The sequence below is a fragment of the Pipistrellus hanaki genome, assembly GCF_964339955.1.
Source record: "Pipistrellus hanaki genome assembly, chromosome: 3".
NCBI classification, from domain to species: Eukaryota; Metazoa; Chordata; class Mammalia; order Chiroptera; family Vespertilionidae; genus Pipistrellus; species Pipistrellus hanaki.
Genome location: NC_140505.1, coordinates 97,529,236 through 97,547,639, shown reverse-complemented (window position 1 = coordinate 97,547,639; position 18,404 = coordinate 97,529,236). Strand labels below are relative to the sequence as shown.

The 18,404-nt window shown below is 37.5% G+C and overlaps 1 protein-coding gene across 4 annotated transcripts in view; it reads right to left on the bottom strand.

The window, feature by feature from the left end:
• Positions 1 to 2,391: 2,391 nt before the first annotated feature.
• ZMYM2 (zinc finger MYM-type containing 2) overlaps positions 2,392 to 18,404 on the bottom strand; it is a 152,375-nt gene continuing 136,362 nt past the window's right edge. For all 4 annotated transcript variants that reach the window (XM_084878529.1, XM_084878528.1, XM_084878527.1 and 1 more), the window contains 4 exons: positions 9,015 to 9,129; positions 7,970 to 8,221; positions 7,534 to 7,654; positions 2,392 to 5,453 (listed from right to left, as the gene is read on the bottom strand). In XM_084878529.1, the coding sequence (XP_084734655.1) occupies positions 5,261 to 5,453; positions 7,534 to 7,654; positions 7,970 to 8,221; positions 9,015 to 9,129 (681 nt within the window). In that variant the 3' untranslated portion in view covers positions 2,392 to 5,260. The remainder of the gene's footprint in view (positions 5,454 to 7,533; positions 7,655 to 7,969; positions 8,222 to 9,014; positions 9,130 to 18,404) is intronic.

Below are 18,404 nucleotides of genomic sequence, written 5' to 3'. Positions count from 1 at the left end.
AAAGCAACTGGGCTATGTACTACTGCCATTTGCTGATACCAACTTAGAACTACAAAAATGCATATAACAGGAAGGTTTAACCTTACTTATGAGGGCTAAGAGCATCACACCACACCCATGACTTAAATATTATATATAAAAAATATGGCCAATGCGGCACAGTGGTTGAGCAACAACCTATGAACCAACCTGTCAAGGTTCAATTCCCGGTAAGGCACATGCCTGCATTGTAGGCTCGATTCCCAGTGTGAGGATGCAGGAGGCAGCCAATCAATGATTTTCTCTCATCATTGATGTTGCTCTCTCCCTCTCCCTCTCTAAAACCAATTTTTTAAAAAAATGACCTGGGCAGGTGGTTGAGTTGGTTAGAGGATCGTCCCAAACATTAAAGGTTGTTGGTTCAATTCCGTTAGGGCATATATCTAGGTTGTGGATTTTGATGGGGAACGTACATGAGGCAATCAATTGATGTTTCTCTCTCTCATCAATGTATGTTTCTCTCCCCAGCCCTTCCTCTCTCTCTAAAATCAATAAAAACATATTCAGGTGAGAATTAAAAAATATGGATATATTGAATTTTTATGTTCCATCCACACAACACAACCCAGAAGTTGAATTACACACCTTGATTTGATGTAACATAATACCTTTTGGAATTATCTCTAATCCCAGAGATGAGCACTTATGCCATCAAAACAGAACCTTTAATATAATCAGAAATTGCTCCATTGACCATTTCTAACAGAGCTGAAAGCAGTGATGTTAAGGTTATAGGAATCTGTTTTATATTAATATAAATACAGATGGCAGTAAATCTATGAATCCTACTCTAGACCACAATAGCCCTTTAGGGTATTCCTGCATGTTCACAATCTTCCCGTTGTGAACTACCATGAATATATTCTCTATATGTTCACACAACAGTGTATCTTGTTTACCACCCATAGGTATAAGCTTTGAAACATTATGTCTTCTTTATCTTTTATTTTCCCTTTCTTCTTTTTTTTTTTTTAATATATTTTATTGATTTTACACAGAGAGGAATTGAGAGGGACAGAGTATTAGAAACGTCGATGAGAGAGAAACATCGACCAGCTGCCTCTTGCACACCCCCCACTGGGGATGTGCCCGCAACCAAGGTACATCCCCTTGACCGGAATCGAACCCGGAACCCTTCAGTCCGCAGACCGATGCTCTATCCACTGAGCCAAACCGGTCCCGGCTTCCCTTCCTCCGGCTTCCCTTCCTCCTTAACTACCACCGTTGGCAGTAAAGAAAATGTTAACAAAGATTTATTGTTTAAGTTTTGTGTTAATTAATTTTCATGACTTTACTTCTGAGTAGTTATCTTAACAGCACTTATAAAGTGTTAAGGCTATTTTAGGAAAAATCTCCAATGTACTTCTAAATAAAAGGATTCAAACATAAATCTGTAAAATTTTTCTACTAATTCTCTAAGTACAATACCAACCATACTTAATTTGAATCTCCAGATTCAGAAATCAAGGCAATGCCTTCATTTCACAGATAAAGAAATTGAAGCCCAGACAGAATAAAGCACCTAATGTTTCAAAAAGAGCTACCTGTTCTTTTCACTGTGCTATAACAGAAAATACGCTGTTAGGGTTTACACCTGTCCTCAGTGACACGGTGACCTCCCACCCCATGGAGGCTCACACGGTTTGTGGCCCTCTCTTTGGTTCTATTCTTGATTAAATCTTAGCTTCTCTTTGGTTCCTTTTTTTTTTTCTTTCGTTCTCAAAAGGCCTTAATTTGTGAATTTGTTTAACCTGTCCAGATTTCAGGAACAACTTTCTCTTACCCAGTTCATTATAAGGCAGAGGACCACAGCGGCTTATTTGAAGTGTCCCTCTAATATCTAGCTTCTAAGTAAAGAAAAAAGCACATTGAAGCATCACTCTAGGTGTTTCTACTCTCAAACTAATGCAGTTAAGCTGTTTTAAACACCAACTTCTAAATTTATAATGTTTTGTTAGTAGTAGTATTTTCAAGTATGATATACCTCGAAACAACAAAAAAGTACTTAATACTGGAAAACATATTAAAAAGTCTATTCCTAAGAAAACAGCAGAATGGAATAACTGAAATTCAAAGAACTACTCTAAAAATAACTAAGGGGGTAAACCCCAAAATACTGTAATTTAGTTAAAGAAATTTATTCTTTAAAAATATTTTCATGTACACTTCTATGACTTTTGTTTGAAGGGAACAAAGAGATTATCCTACAGTGAAAGTTAACTTAGAACATACGTGGCATTATGTATAACAATACATTTTGGAAATAACTGGCAAAATAAAAGTGTAAATTTTTATAGTGATTTAAGACTTCAAGTTATTTAAGATCTCTGATGAAACAAACCCACATTAGAATAGCACAAATAAAAAATTTGTAATTTTATGACTTCTCCAATACTGTCATACTTAATACTATGCATAAACAAGTTACCCCATTCCCAAATTACAACTGGCCAGGACAAAGGTAAATTCCATGAGAAAAAGTGACAAAAGTTTGAATGCACAGCACAATATGCATCCTCTTGCTATATAAATATGTTTAACACACTGGTAACAACTCCATGTAATAAAAGAAAAACCATGAACTATTTAAACAAAATGTATTCTCCCCCCAACCCCAAAAATACTTCTTGTCTAGAAAAATCCTTTAATATATTACCTAATACAGTTAAAAGCCTTAGAAATGTGTTAATGAAGATTTAATTTCCATGCAAAATTCACTTCTCTCAATATGTATAAAAACTTTTTCATCAGTTCAATTTAAATGGCAAAATCTTCAGAACAGAAAAATACAGCATCTCTAATAGACATCTAAAGGCAATAAAGTTATATTTATAGGATGCTATAATCAGTAATTACTAAGAAGCAGAAAGAAACTGCTATCCTTTTTCTCAGCAGTCAGCTACAACCACACAAAACAGGGAGATCCAGAAACCAATGAATACATTCTAGGTAAAATAAAGCTTCACAGAATAAACAATTCTCATTAAATAGTTTGTTTTTTCCTTTTCACCTGAGAGTCAAGTTTTCAATCATTGGATTGCAATAAAAACAAGCCAGGAGCTCTAAATCCTCAATCATATCAAGATCAAGGTTATATAGACATTTCTGGTTTAGAAAAGCTAAAATATATAAAAAAGGAAATGTAAATAGCAAGACAGGGTGCTTAATAGTAGGACCATGGCAGAAATTTGTGGTATTTGGTAAAATACACATTGACATTTGGGAGAAAGTTTATTGCTCTGAGGGACTACAGCACCACTTTCAAGAAGAAAAGACGATTAGGATTAACCACCTTTCTATCAGCAAGATGTGTTTCTAGGAAAATTCTTAAAGAAGTAGAGATGAAGAAACTTTTATATTACATATTTTTAAAATGTTACCTATTTTCCTTCATCCAATAGACAATGAGCAATATATTTTAGTAAGTATTATCAGATTGTTACTATCTCACCATCAAGTTAACAATATAAAATTAAATAATGGACAGAAAACATTACGCAAACCTATAAGACAAGAATATTATGAAGTAATTTTTATGCCAAAATATTTTTGATAAATACTACTTAAATATACAGTAGTTACACTTATAAAATTTTCCAAATCATGACTACGAAAATTGCTTCTGAATGCTAACATTTATCCTAAAGAAAAGAGCAGTATCTAAGGGATGTGAGACGTAACCTAACCACTGTGGAATAGAGCCCAATGCCACATACCTGCCCCAACAATTTTAGAAAACTAATGTCACTGTGGTGATTGTGAAATGAGAAACAAGAAAACATGACTATGTGCATATGAATTTAGCCAAAGGATTTCTTTCTGACAATCTGCAGCTAGCACTTTACTTAGTCTCTAAAAGGTAGGATTTTAAGTAAACATTGTTCTGAAAGAAAAGTTATTCTGAATGGATAAGTTGCTATGCAGAGCACAAAATTTTTAAATGCAATCTTCTATAAGAAGTAGTTAAAATTTAAGAGCCACAGTGTAACAATGAATGTGATTTCTTTTGAGATAAAGCTCATCTATCAGTTTCTTCCTCTGTTTATCAATCATCTCAAACATTAGAATCATTATACTGGTAATCCTTATGGTGACATGTGATACTATCTTTTGAAACTAGTCTGACTTTCTATAACAACTATTTTAGGAGTGGCATTTCTAAAAATAATTTTATCCAATGTATGCATCAGTCATATTTGAGGACAGACACAAGAATTCTAATATGGTAAAGTTTTAGAGCACTATACAGGTATTAAGACACGACCTGTACCCATAGGGGAAAAACAGAAAAATCAAACTTCTATGAATGAAGATTTTGGATACATATAGTTGGCATAAAAAAGAAAACAAAATTTTACACTTTCATCAGACATTTTTACAAGGAAAATGCTTCAATTATCATGTCTTCAATGTCATTATTCATATATATATATATATATATATATATATATATATATATATATATGTCACACACATATATATACTGAAGTGATGCAGAAAGCCACAAATGAGAAAAGGACACTAAGGTTTTAATAAAGGGAACAAAAGTTACTTTTACCAGTATAGATTCACATTACAGTACACCAATATTGACAGCATTCTCTTGTCTATTTTTGGTACAGAAGATGGTCTCTCTCTACATAACCTTGTAAGGCTTTGGTAACTAAAACATAAAATAAAACAAACAAAACTCCCTCCCCCCCCCAAAAAAACACCAAAAACCAAAAAATAAAACAAAAAAAACCAGCCTATTAGTTTACAGTTTATTTTAAAAATTCTGAAAGACACTGCAAATTCTAAACTTTTAGTAGTGCTACCCATACACAACCATGTGGTCAAGAACCCAGTAAAAGAGCCAGCCCCCTTCAAGGAAGCGTTTCAACAGTAGAACTGTGCAATATGGATGTTTCTTACTACAAGGAAAAAAATTATACATGGCACATTCTCATTCATATTTTGTAATGTAAAAAGTTATAAACATACCTAATCAAATAAATAATAAAAAAATTTGAATGTATTTATTAAGTATACTAAAACAACTACATAGAATATAATGGCAACTTTCACTCACAGATTATTTACATGGTAATACCCAGTGTGGGTACACTGCTACAAAACTCAAAACAGAAGAAGTAAACTTGAAATGTTTTCCATAGTAAAGATCTAGCAGCATGACTATCTAATGCTGTTTTATCCCAAATGCTTCTGAAATGTTCCTTTTTTAGTCTGTGTCTTCATCCAGTTCATAATAGTCTTTATCATAAATATCTTTTACTAAAAGAACCCGTACAAGCATATTTTCCAAGGTGTTTCGGTCCAGTGAAGTCGATGTGTACCAGACAGGGCTATCTGTAGAACTAGAGCATTCTGGTTGCAAATAAAAAACATCCATTCTCTGATTAAGATTCTGTGGACTTTGGGAAAAAGGAGAAAGTCAATTTTACAGTGTATGTACAAAATTCCCCACAACTTTCTGTCCTTCTTTCAGGAATATTTCTATGACCACTAACCACATTATGCGGGCTGAACATATGCACCTCATTACATTAAAAACTCTATCCTTCAGATATTTTTTAAGTTAATTTCTGTGGCAAAAGATTATTTTCCATCATAATTTAAATCATGTTCTTCACTGAATCCAAGACACCATTAATTGAAATATTATTTTAATATTTCCACCAAAAAAGTAAAACACTGCCAGTTATAATTTTTCCCCCAATTATAATTTTTAAATGCATCAATTGTAACATGCAGCCCAGTTTCAGAGATAGTAAAACATCAAAAATGTTTCTTAGAATTGATGAAATATGGTAGCACGGAAAATAAAAATACCAGCATTATACAATAGAGGTTAATTTTTAAAATACCAACAAGGTAACATTTAAATAGGAATTTCTGATTAACAAATAGTTACTACCACTGGAAAATCATGATTCTGTTGCAGCCAAAGAGGGCAACCCCCAAACCATCACCAGAAATATTACCATCATGCTATGGGTAACATTACTATTTCTATGGGTTCTTGAGAGCTAACTTGGGGACCTAACAATTTATAATAATAAAAACGTAATATGCTATTTAGACCTGACAGCCAAATGACCTTCTAGACGTCATTCCGGACGTCCTTCCAGACAAAGCCATGGCAGTGGGGGCTGAGGTAGAGACAGGGGCGTTCAGGCAGGCAGGTAGAGACAGTTAGGGGTGATCAAGCAGGCAGGCAAATGCTTAGGGGCGATCAAGCAGGCAGGCAGGCGAGAGGTTAGGGGCAATCAGGCAGAAAGGTGAGTGGTTAGGGGCCAACAGGCAGGCAGGCAGACATCTCCTGAGGGATCCCGGTTTGTGAGAGGGTGCAAGCTGGGCTGAGGGACCTACCCCATCCCCATGCATGAATTTTGTGCACCAGGCCGCTAGTAATTTATAAAACTGATTATACAAGAAAATATATTCATGCTAACCTTTTGAAAAACAGAGTGCATATTTAATGGACAAGCATAAAATAATTTATAACCTCTAAACATATCATTGGTTTAAAATATTTTTAAATGTCTGTTGGTATCAGATTAGGGGGAAAATAGTGGTACAGCTGAAAAGCATTCTGCTTTCAGAACACTTATCTTTCAGACCTTCTTAGAGGGCAATTTTCTTTTCAATGTATATATTTCATTTTCCTCTCCCCCTATTTATTCTACCTTTGAACTTACCTTTTGTCCAAAGCATGGCAAACTATAGCCCATCACTTTTCGTGTAAAGTTTTATTGTAACACACTCATGACTTTTACTTATATACTGGAGACCTAGTGCACAGATTCATGCACTGATGCAGTCCCTACACTTGGCCTGCGAGGATCTAACCAAAACCAACTCTCTGACATCCCTGAAGGATCCCAGATTACAAGAGGGTAGTTCTGGGGTAACGCACCAGGAATTGGGCTCCCTCCTCTCTGGTTCTGAGTGTGTCACCCAAGAACCACAGCTGCCAAGTCACCGCAGCTCAGCAGCTCCTGTGTTGAGCGTATGCCCGTTGGTGGTCAGTGCATGTCATAGCTACCGGTCAAATGGTTGCTTAGACTTTTATATATGTATATATAGTATATGGCTGCTTTCTAGCTATAAAAGCAGAATTGACAAGCTGCAATAAAAATTCTGTAGCCCAAAAAATGCCTGAAATATTTACCTGATCCTTTGCAAAACAGATCTGTGCCCCCTACTTTAGTCATTAGAAGTACTATAATTTAAAAGATTATAGGATTATGAAAAGACAGTAAGTAGTAATTTCATTAGTAGAGAACAATTTTTTAACATATGCTTAAATCCTAAAGTATGAAATATAAACTGGTATTTTATAATATTGGGAACTAAAAATGTTGTAATTAAATGGACTTAGATATAAGTGAGAAATCTAAAGAAGGATCAGTGGGAAGTGTCACTTCTTGTTAATTTTAAATTCAAGGCAGCTAACAAATGATTTTAAAATTAAGTATCATTAACACTTACCTTTTAGACAAGTAGCATTCAAACATTTTCACAGGACACCTAGAAGGATTGACTGTATTTTCAATTTGTTCAAATACTGGCTCATCATCTTCATGTTTTCTTTTTCCAGTAGTAATTTTATCTTAAAAAATAAAAGTTAAATGAACTTCCTAAGCCCACTCTTGAAGAAAGATAGTACTACCTACTCTATTCAATCCTAGTATCTGTTTTACCAAAGAATGGGACTAGTTATCCTTCAGAGACCTAAGTGTGGCTTCTGGTAATTCATAATTTTTCAAACAAAATGAACTGAGATGTTTTAAGGAGACATGGTCTGTCTTATTTTTATGAAAAGGACAGTCCTAGGGTTCTTAACAAGTGGCCTAAGTAGTCTTTAGTAAGGCAAAGTTTGGCTATCTCTGTCACAGACAATCCCAAATAAAAATCTGTTATATACCTTCATTATCTGTTCCACATAAGGAAGACACTTGATATCGAAGACATGCTTTGTTTTCCATTGTTAAAGGATTTTTTTTCCAATGCCTAAACACAGTGCCAAAGGAAAGTCTTAAGTGTTGTTCCACCGTTTTCAGGCCAAAATACTTAGTGTTAAAGTAGAACAGGGTATTCAGAAGAGCTACTGGAGAATGTGAGCCTAGTTGTTTTATCCTCCAGAGATAATCTTCTTCAACTCGAGAAAATATTGACCCTTAAATAGAGAAAAATATTTTTTAAAAATTATAATAAAGAAAATAGTTTTCATTTACCAGCTAGACAGAGTTAAGAACAAACCTATTGCCATTTTCCATTCACACCAGGTCAACTGGGAATGAATTTCAGAATTTTCTATGCAGCTCATTAGCAATACGGAGGCTAGGGAACACAAGAGACTGGAACTAGCACCTCTGCTGTAAGGAACTGGATGTTTACTTCTATTCTATAGGATAAGTACACAATGGTCAGAAAGGAATTTAAATCTGTAGAATTCCTGAGAAAAATAGATGATTCCATTCATAAACATTTTTACTTCACACAAATAAAACAGAGGTTTATTTACATCATACTCTCCACTTGGGCTTAAGAAGTAAATATTCAGTTTCTTACTCAAGAGAAAGAAGGCCACATTTATTACAAAGCTCTTCATAAGCACTAGTTATCAACAACATTCATTTCTAATTCCTCAAAAGATGAACCATTGAGTTCACAAATATATACTCTAAAAAATGCTAATTTAAATTATTTCCTTATTATATTTAACTAGAGGCCCAGCACATGAAATTGCGCATGGTAGCCAGCCACTGATCGCAGCCCCGCCCACCAGTGTGCACCATGTTCACCACCCCACCCGCCTGCTGCCCTCCTTGCTGCAATTGGAGCCTGTGGGCCATGGTCGTTTGGTCTTCCTGGATACTGGCTTTATATATAGATAGATAGATGAACATTCTATAAAATTAAAAATCCCAGTAGCAATTAGCAACAGCTTTATTTCAAAAGAGCATTACCATCTGGAAGTATGCTTGGTTGCCAACTTCGGAGGATTTTATTCAATTCTTGCTCAAATGTCTGGTATCCTGGATCAATAAATATGTTGTCTTTTCGATTACTACCACACAAGTACTAAAGAAAGAAAAAAAAATCTTGAAGGAAAACCAGCTAATTATAAGATACAGAGAAGCATCGAACAGACTGTCAAATTACAGTGGGAAGGCTGGAGGAGGGAAGGGAGATAAAAGATCAACCAAAGGACTTGTATGCATTCATATAAGCATAATCAATGGACACAAGACACTAGTGAGTGAGGGCATGTTGGGAGTGGTGTGGGGGGGCACTGGGGGAATATGGACACATATAACTCCTTAATAAAAATAATTGGGGACAAAACAAATTTAAGAGGCATAAATAATAAACCAATAGTAGAGACAAAATGGAATATAAAAATAACTAATGCAAAAAAAAGCAGAAAAACACACAAAATAAAGAATAGACCTAACAAATACAAAACAATCAGCAGGATGATAGATTTTAATCCAATGATATTGGTAATTACAATAAAACCTTAATATAACAGACCAACCCAGGCAACAGTAGCCACATTTAAAACAAAACAGGTATAATTAAATATTTTAACCCAATATATCTAAAACATGTAATTTCAACAAATAACATAAAAATTAATAAGATATTTCACATTTTTAAAAACTTGAATTCTTTAGAAATCTGTATTTTACACTCAGAGCACTTCTTGTTTTCAAACTAGCTATACTTCCCCATCTTGTTATGGATTAATATTAGTAGATATCTATCTACTTAAGCAGAAATTCTGGTACTAGTATTTGAAAAGTAGAATTAAAGTCCCATACAACATAATTAATAGGCAATTGAAAAGCATGTATTTTAGAGAATATGTTCAGAATATTAACATGCTTGTTTAAACATGTATTTGTCAGTAATGCGGGAAATAAACACTGTCAAAGAATGTTTTGAAAAGCTAGTTAAGCAAGAAATCTATTACATATAACAATATGCATAATAATTTATAAATGTTGAGACTGTAAGACACTCATATGGTAATTTGAGGAATATTAGATAAGAGATTCTACATCAATGATGAAAGACTAAAATTGGTAGTCTTATTAAATGCTATTTGTAAAAAGTTTCATTTGCCGAAACCGGTTTGGCTCAGTGGACAGAGTGTCAGCCTGCGGACTGAAAGGTCCCAGGTTCAATTCCAGTCAAGGGCATGTACCTTAATTGCAGGCACATCCCCAGTAGGGCTTGTGCAAGAGGCAGCTGATCGATGATTCTCTCTCATCGATGTTTCTAACTCTCTATCCCTCTCTCTTCCTCTCTGTAAAAAATCAATTAAAAAAAAAAATTTTTTAAGTTTCATTAAGAAGAATGTAAACTAACCCACCATTAATTTAGCTACTAGTCAGTAGTTTTACACAATAATTATGTTTCAGTAATAATATTTCAACTTTCAGCTGCCTATTTCTGGAGGGGGGGGGGCGGCAGGGGGGGGTTGTTAAATGTGATCTTTAAAAATGCTTAAAAGCTTTTCATGTTTCACCCTGGATAAAAAAAATGAAGTCTATACATTTTATCAAGGAATACAGGCCCTTTGTGACATGACTATTATCCACTTCATACTTCACCCATCCTCAGAGACCTCCACACTTCTGCATTCAAGCCATGCCAAGCTCTCCTGGAAAACGATGACCTTATGTATTTTTCTCTATCTCTGGAATGCCATTGTTCTTCCATCATCCTGCCAGCCTAGTGACTTTGAATGTATTCTTCAAATTTCAATTTAAAGGTCTTCTCCAGTTTTATTTTCTCTGCTTACATACCTATATAACCTCAGCTTAGCTGCTTTCCTCTATTTCCTCATCAAAAAATGATGGTAATAAGAGTAGAGTTAATTGAAAGAATTAAGGGACATGCCAAGCACTTAGCACAGTACATGGAAAGCAATAAATAGTTAAAAAAAAAAAAAAAAGTCATCTTCAAAGTATACTCCAATGTTCAGCATAAAGTAGGACTTTTAACTATTTCCAAAGCAATGAACATCGGATTAGCAAAACTCTGAATCCACATCATTGCTGGGAAACCTAAGGCAAATTCTTAAGACTCTTCTAGGTCAAAGAAAGATTAAGCAAGTTAAAAAATGTTACATATGTTTCAATAGAATTTAATTATCAGGGAACTATCTACTTACACAGAACTCAAATTAATGAGCCATGAAAGTGAGTTTATATATATTTTTTAATTTAGTAAATGGAGTTAATAGTCTCTTAAAAAAATAATTTCCTCCAGATAAAAGACTTAGTGTGTTAAAGTAAAACATTTTGGGAAAGTGACAAAGAATTATATTTAAAAAATTCTGTTTATAACAAGAAACTCTTAATAACTGAAAGAAATGAGCAACCCAATAGACAAAAGAACAATGAACAGAAAAGCAAATCCAAATAGCCAATAAACATAAATAGACCCACACAATACTTTTGTAAAGAAATCTGGTGACATGTTTTAGACTAAAAACTATACGTTATCTTGTGATCCAATAATATCCTTTCAGGAATAGTATCTCATAGAAATAAAAAACAAAACAAAAAACAGTTCTTCAGGATAATTATGTAAGATTTGGGGGAGAAGGGGAAGGAAGTGTACACTGTTTATTTCTAATAGAAAACTTTTATGAAATAAAGGGAATGCTCATCATGTCCTACCTAATAAAAGAGTAATATGCAAATTGACCATACCTCCACTACACCCACAAGCCATGCCCACCAGCCATTCCCACCACCCAACCAAGATGACTACAGCCACAGAGAGCAGTAGGGAGGTTTGAGATTCCCAGGCAATAGAGAAAGCCAAGCTTTCCGCCTGCCCTTGCCGGCCCAGGCCTCCACTAAAGGCTACAAAGTTTCAATTACAGAAGGTAAACAAATCCAAACAGAAATGGCGGCAGCCACAGAGCTGGAAAGAGGAGGATAGGGTTGCCCCTGGAAATGGAAGAAGCAAAGCTTTCCACACACCCTGGCTGGCCTAGGCCTCCGCTTAAGGCTATAAAGTTTCAATTATAGAAGATACATAAGTCCGAACAGAAATGGCTGGGAGCAAGCAGGAGGCTTGGCTCCACTCCAGGCTACAAAGTTTCAACTGTAGAAGGTAAATAGACTCCAGATACCAGGGCCTCCATTTGGGTTGCCAGGGGGCGTGGCTGGCCTGCAAACCACCACAGGCCCCTCCCTCAGGCCGCCCCATGCCCCAAGGGAACCCCCACCCTGATCCAGGACACCCTTCAGGGCAAACCAGCTGGCCCCCACCTGTGCACCAGGCCTCTATTCTATCTAATAAAAGAGTAATATGCAGTTTGACCATCACACAAGATGGCTGCCCCCATGTGGTCAAAGAACCTGCCCCTATGTGGACAGGATGGCCAGCAGGGAGGCACCAGGCCTGCAAGGGAGGGCAATTGGAGGCGATCAACCTTGCAGGAGAGGGCAGTTAGGGGTGACCATGCCAGCAGAGGAGGGAAGTTGGGGGCAAATAAGCTGGCAGGGGAGCAGTTAGACATCAATCAGGCTGGCATAGGAGTAGTTAGGGGGTGATCAGGCTGGCAGGCAGAAGGGGTTAGGGGCAATCAGGAAGGCAGGAAGATGAGCAGTTGGGAGCCAGCAGTCCTGGATTGTGAGAGGGATCCCAGATTGGAAAGTGTGCAGGCTGGAATGAGGGACACCACCACCACCACCCCCCATCCCCATGCACAAATTTTGTGCACCGGGCCTCTAGTGAATTATAATACATGTAGTTGAAAGTCTGCTCTGGCTGACTTAGAGAGACAGCCATCAACATATAGAGAAACAGAAGGAAGGAAAGTAATATTCCAAAATGGTTCCCTATTCTTAGTTTATTGTAACTTCTATATATCTTCTTTCATGTCCATAAAAAGCAAAGCTGTATACACACTTAGCTAACCATATGGGGTGGAGACAATTAGGAAGAAAGGACATCCACAATTCCACTTATAATGAATTTGGTGAGAGGCATGTGTTCACATATGTAAGAAAGTATATGAAATAATGATCATGATGACTACAGTATTTCATTTAATTTTGCTTTCTTCCTCAAACATTTCCATATGACAATGCTGAGTGTAGACAAGTGTGTAGAGCAACAGAATCCATATACAATGCTCATGGGAATGTGAAGCAGGAAACTTTGGAAAATTGTTTGACAATTTATAAGAAACATAAATATACCCTATACTCATAAATTCCACTCCTAGACTTTTTTTCCAAAGAAAAATGAAATGTGTAAATGATTTGTACAGTAATGTTCATAGCAGCTTTATTCACAACTAGAGGCCAGTGCATGAATTCGTGCACCACTGGGGTCCCTTGGCCTGGCCTGTGGGATTGGGCTGAAACTGAGTCTCTAACATCCCCCAAACGGTCCCGGATAGCAAGAGGGCGCAGGTCAGGCCAAGGGACTCCAGTGCTGCATGATCAGGGCCGGGAAGGGATGCGGAAGGTTGGCCACCAAGGGAGGGAGCATGGGAGGGCTCCAGGGCATGTCCAGCCCAGCTCACTAATTGGCTGGACCCCAGTAGCAAGCTAACCTACTGGTCAGAGTGTCTGCCCCCTGGTGGTCAGTGCACATCATAGCGACTGGTCAACTGTCTGTCCCCTGGTAGTTAGTGAATGTCATAGCCTTGGCATATCATCATTAGCATATTATGTTTTGGTTGGTTGAACGGACAATAGGACACACACACACTTAGCACATTCTGTTATATAGGACTGTATAAACTTTTAACAACACCCATCATTCCTTATACAATCCGGAGAAAAATCAGCTATTTATTTATGAAGGAGAAAAAATGGTACATCCCCTTCCACAAATATCAGTTCAATATCTAGAATTATATTTAATTTCTCATTATATAATACAGAAGTGGCACTTCTAGATACATTCACAAAACTTAGTCTTTATAACTAAAGATGTTATTCCTTCTACAGACCTATTCAGAGAAAGAATACTTTTTCAATATTAACTTATTTTTATTGTCACATGTGAACAAAACCAATAAGTACAACAAACAAAAATTTGTACTCTTCTAAAAATAGCTTCTATTTCTGAACACATCTTTGAAGGAACATTAAACAGCAATGGTTTCTGGAAATTATATTTTAGATAATTTATCTTTGCACTGAATTTTCAGATTATTTTCAAAGTTTATAATACCATATAGTTCTTTCTCCGAAGGTGTGAAAATATGTCCAATGATGAGAACAAATTATAAAACTGTTTCAAATTGTGGTAAAAATACACAAAACATAAAATTGAGCATCTTAATCATTTTTCAATGTACATTTCAATAGTAAGATTTTTTTCCCCCCAATTAGCATGGCTCAGTGGTTGAGTGTCAACCTAAGAACCAGGAGGTTATGGTTTGATTCCTGTGCCCAGGTTGTAGGCTCAATCCCCAGTGTGGGATGTGCAGGAGGCAGCCAATCAATGATTCTCTTTCATCACAGATGCTTCTATCTTTCCTTCTCTGTTAGTCTCTGAAATCAATAAAAATGTATTTAAAAAAAAAAATTTTCAAATTAGAAAATTTTTTTCTAATTTCAGTCATAAAGAACCAATTTTATTTACTTTTGTAAAAAAATGTCTTGATTGAGAAAGATAGACATCGAGAAACATTAATCAGCTGTCTACTGCAACTCAGACATGTGGTCTGACCAGGAATTGAACCTCTTGGTGCATGGGACAATGCTCAGCTGAGCAACACCAGCCAGACCATAAAGAACCAACTTTAAAAAGGAAGAAAATTCTGACATCTGACATTCACTATACTCAGTGCAACAGGCCAGTCACACAGAGAGATATTGTATGATTCCCCTTAATTGAGGTCCCTAGGTACCAAGACAGAAATTAAAATGGTGGTTGCCAGGTGACAATGGAGAGTTATTGTCTAATGGATGTAGTTTCAGGTGTTTTGTTGTTGTTGTTGTTTAATATATTTTATTGATTTTTTAGAGAGGAAGGGAGAGGAGAGGGATAGAAAGCTAGAAACATCGATGAGAGAGACATCGACCAGCTGCCTCCTGCACACCCCACACCAAGGATGTGCCCGCAACCAATGTACATCCCCTTGACCGGAATCGAACCTGGGACCTTTCAGTCCGCAGACCGACGCTCTATTCACTGAGCCAAACCGGTTTCGGCTAGTTTCAGTTTAATCAGATAAAAACAGTTATAGGGATGGATAGTGGTGTTGTTTGCACAAGACTATGTATGTACTTAATACCACTGAACGGTGGTATTAATAAAAATGAAAATAGTAAATTTATTTTTTTAAGATGGCAAATTTTATGTTACCTGTGTTTTACAATTTAAAAGTTTTTTTTTAAAGTTTAAAGATATAATTTATTATCATTCTTTATGTAATAATCCATTTAGCTCAACTCTTTATTAATATTGGGAGAGCTAATATTAAATAATCCACCAAATAAAAAGCAATCCAAAGAGAGATTCAACTTCCTATAAAGGATTATGAGGTCAGCTAATGCCCTTTACTTAAGGAAAATGAAAATACAACATACAAAAATTTCTGGAAAGCAGATAGAGTAGTTCATTCAGGAAAATTTATGAGTTTAAATGCTTTACTGGAAAAGAAAAAAGATCTAAAATCAGCAATATTAAAAAGCTAGAAAAAAAATTTAAAGAGAGGTTAGAGACTGGTATCTATGATACCAAAGGCTGGTTGATCAATAAAATTGATCATCTTTGAGCTGGATCAGCATACCACCACCCTAGCCCCATTGGACCCAATCCAACAGCCTGCAAACAAAGAAGTAACTTATAACAATGGTTATATTTGGATCACTCTTCCCATCTTTCAGAACCCACCCTAACCGGCACCTTCCCCTCAAGTGAGATTCAGTAGCACCACCCTCCACTCCTAGCGGCCTACCTTGTTGAGCTCAGACTCTTAGCAGAATCCTGAATAGACTGAGTTGGGTGTCTCTAAGACAGGGACCATTTTTCCCTAACACACCCAACCAATGCAAAACCCTCCCTTCACATGGCTAACTCTTGATCTGTTTGGACCTGATAAATTCTGCTGGCCTCACCCTAAAGATTCCGAGGCACCACTGCAAAGAAGTGCAGACAGCCAGGGGTGGTATACCCTGGGGCAATTATAGAGTGGTCTTAGACTTAGCACTGGCAACTACGTTTGAACCTATATCAGTCTGGTGAACACCACATACCACTTCCTAATGACTCACTGAGAAACTACTTCATGCAACTCAGGTACCACTGAGCCTATCAGGTGGACGGGGGGGGGAAGGGAGGTGAATTTCAGGGTGCCTTGGGGCTTTTGCTGACCAGAACCTGGGCCTTATACTAATAAAAGCTGGACTTGATCCTTCCCATAGACACTCAGGCCAAGCAGAGGCAGTCACAAATTGTGATCACTTTATGACTCCAAAAAAGCAACCCAGGGCCAGTCACAGGAAGCTTCTGACTGGCTGAGGTGAGCGGTGCCCAGGGAGCGGTGTGGGGGGGAGGCCTTCTCTGAATGAAGCCATCGGAGTTGAGGAGCTCCTGGGTGCCTTTCTGCGGGCTCCACTGGGCCCACCGTTCTGGCCTCTATGCCTCAGAAGGCAATGGTCCGATCAGCAAAAATGAGAACTTTAAAGAGGTGACATGGGCTCCATTCAGAGGAGTGGCACAGACACCAGAGGGTGTGGGCTATGGCCAGGGCCTGAGTACAGGGAGGAGCCGGAGCTTTGTTGGCAGAGAAAGTCCATGGGGCTGAAGGCTCCCTCTTCAAACACTGATCGCTGGTCACGGTGTGGCCCCCAACTCCCATCCACGCGGCCCTCCTCATTGGAGTAAAGGGCGCCAGGCAAGGCCTCTTTCTGGCCGTCCCCATGGACCCATTGGCTCTCCTGAGTCTGTGGGGACAGAATGTGGGCTCCCCACTGAGCACCGTAGCCAAATTGCAGCCCTGAGATCAGGCTCTGGGCTCGGGTCACAAGTGCCATAGCCCCCCTGGTACACAGCCCCCCGGGACCACAGCGCTCCCTGATCTACTGCCCTCTAATCTGCAGCTCCCCCCAACGCTTAGCCCCCTGATTTGCAGCCCCCTGTGCAGTGACTGGACTCATTGTGAATGCGTCATTATTCCAGGCCTGAGGGTGTGGGCATGCAGGGGTTGGCGGCACTGGGAACCTGCAGCTGCTCAGGTCCCACGGCTTCTGGGCTAATGTGCATATTTCTCTATTAAATACACAGTATATAGATTATTCTAGTCTCTTGTTAGTTGATTCATATCTAATTTCCTCTTCCCTGCTCCTACTCAATTTTTGTCCTCTCTTCCTCTTTTCTTCTTTTCCTAATTTTTTAACTTGTTTCACTTACTAAATTTAGGCTCTTTTCCTCTTCAAAAAAAATTTATTTTTTGTCTTCTCATTTCTTTTCTACCCTCCTCTACTCTAAACTATAGTTCTTCCCCTATTCATCCACTTTCTTAACCTTATTTTCTTAATTTAAGCTCTGCATTTAGAGATTCTGCTCCCACCTCTCCTTTTCTGGGTGGTTTTTATTTGTGCCACTTGATTTATTTGTTGTGTTGTGTTTTCTCCTCATATTAGTTCTTTTTTTCTATTTGTTCTCTTTTATCTTTCCTAATACTTTTTTCTCTGGTGAGGTTATAGAGGTATTGTGTACACTCCTGTTCTGTACTTTCTGTGTCGTGTCTTGTCTTGTTGTATTTCGTGTTATTCAGTCAACACGTGCACAACGGCTGGCACAACGTGGTAGGGAGCAAGCCACATTATCAAAAACCCTGAGAGAAGATTCCATCTACGAATGGGACAGTCACATTCAAACCTAACTACATCAGAACCCAAATATCCCAAGAGACTGCACCACTGGATCCCACAAAACATCTACTACATAAGACCAACAAAAAATCTGGGTGGCATAGCAGTTTGATCTAATACATAGAAACAAATACAAAGGAACAGCGAAAATGGGGAGACAAAAAAACTCCCAAATGAATGAAAAGGAGGTATCACAAGATCTCACTCATGTGTAATCTAATGAATCAAATAAACTAATGATCAAAAATATGCCCTAACCGGTTTGGCTCAGTGGATAGAGCGTCGGCTTTTGGACTGAAGGGTCCCAGGTTCAATTCCAGTCAAGGGCATGTATTGTACCTTGGTTTCAGGCACATCCCCAGTATGTGCAGGAGGCAGCTGATGGATGTTTCTCTCTCATAGATATTTCTAACTCTATCCCTCTCCCTCTCTCTCTGTAAAAAATCAATAAAATAAAAAATAAAAATAAAAATAAAAGACCCAGAGACA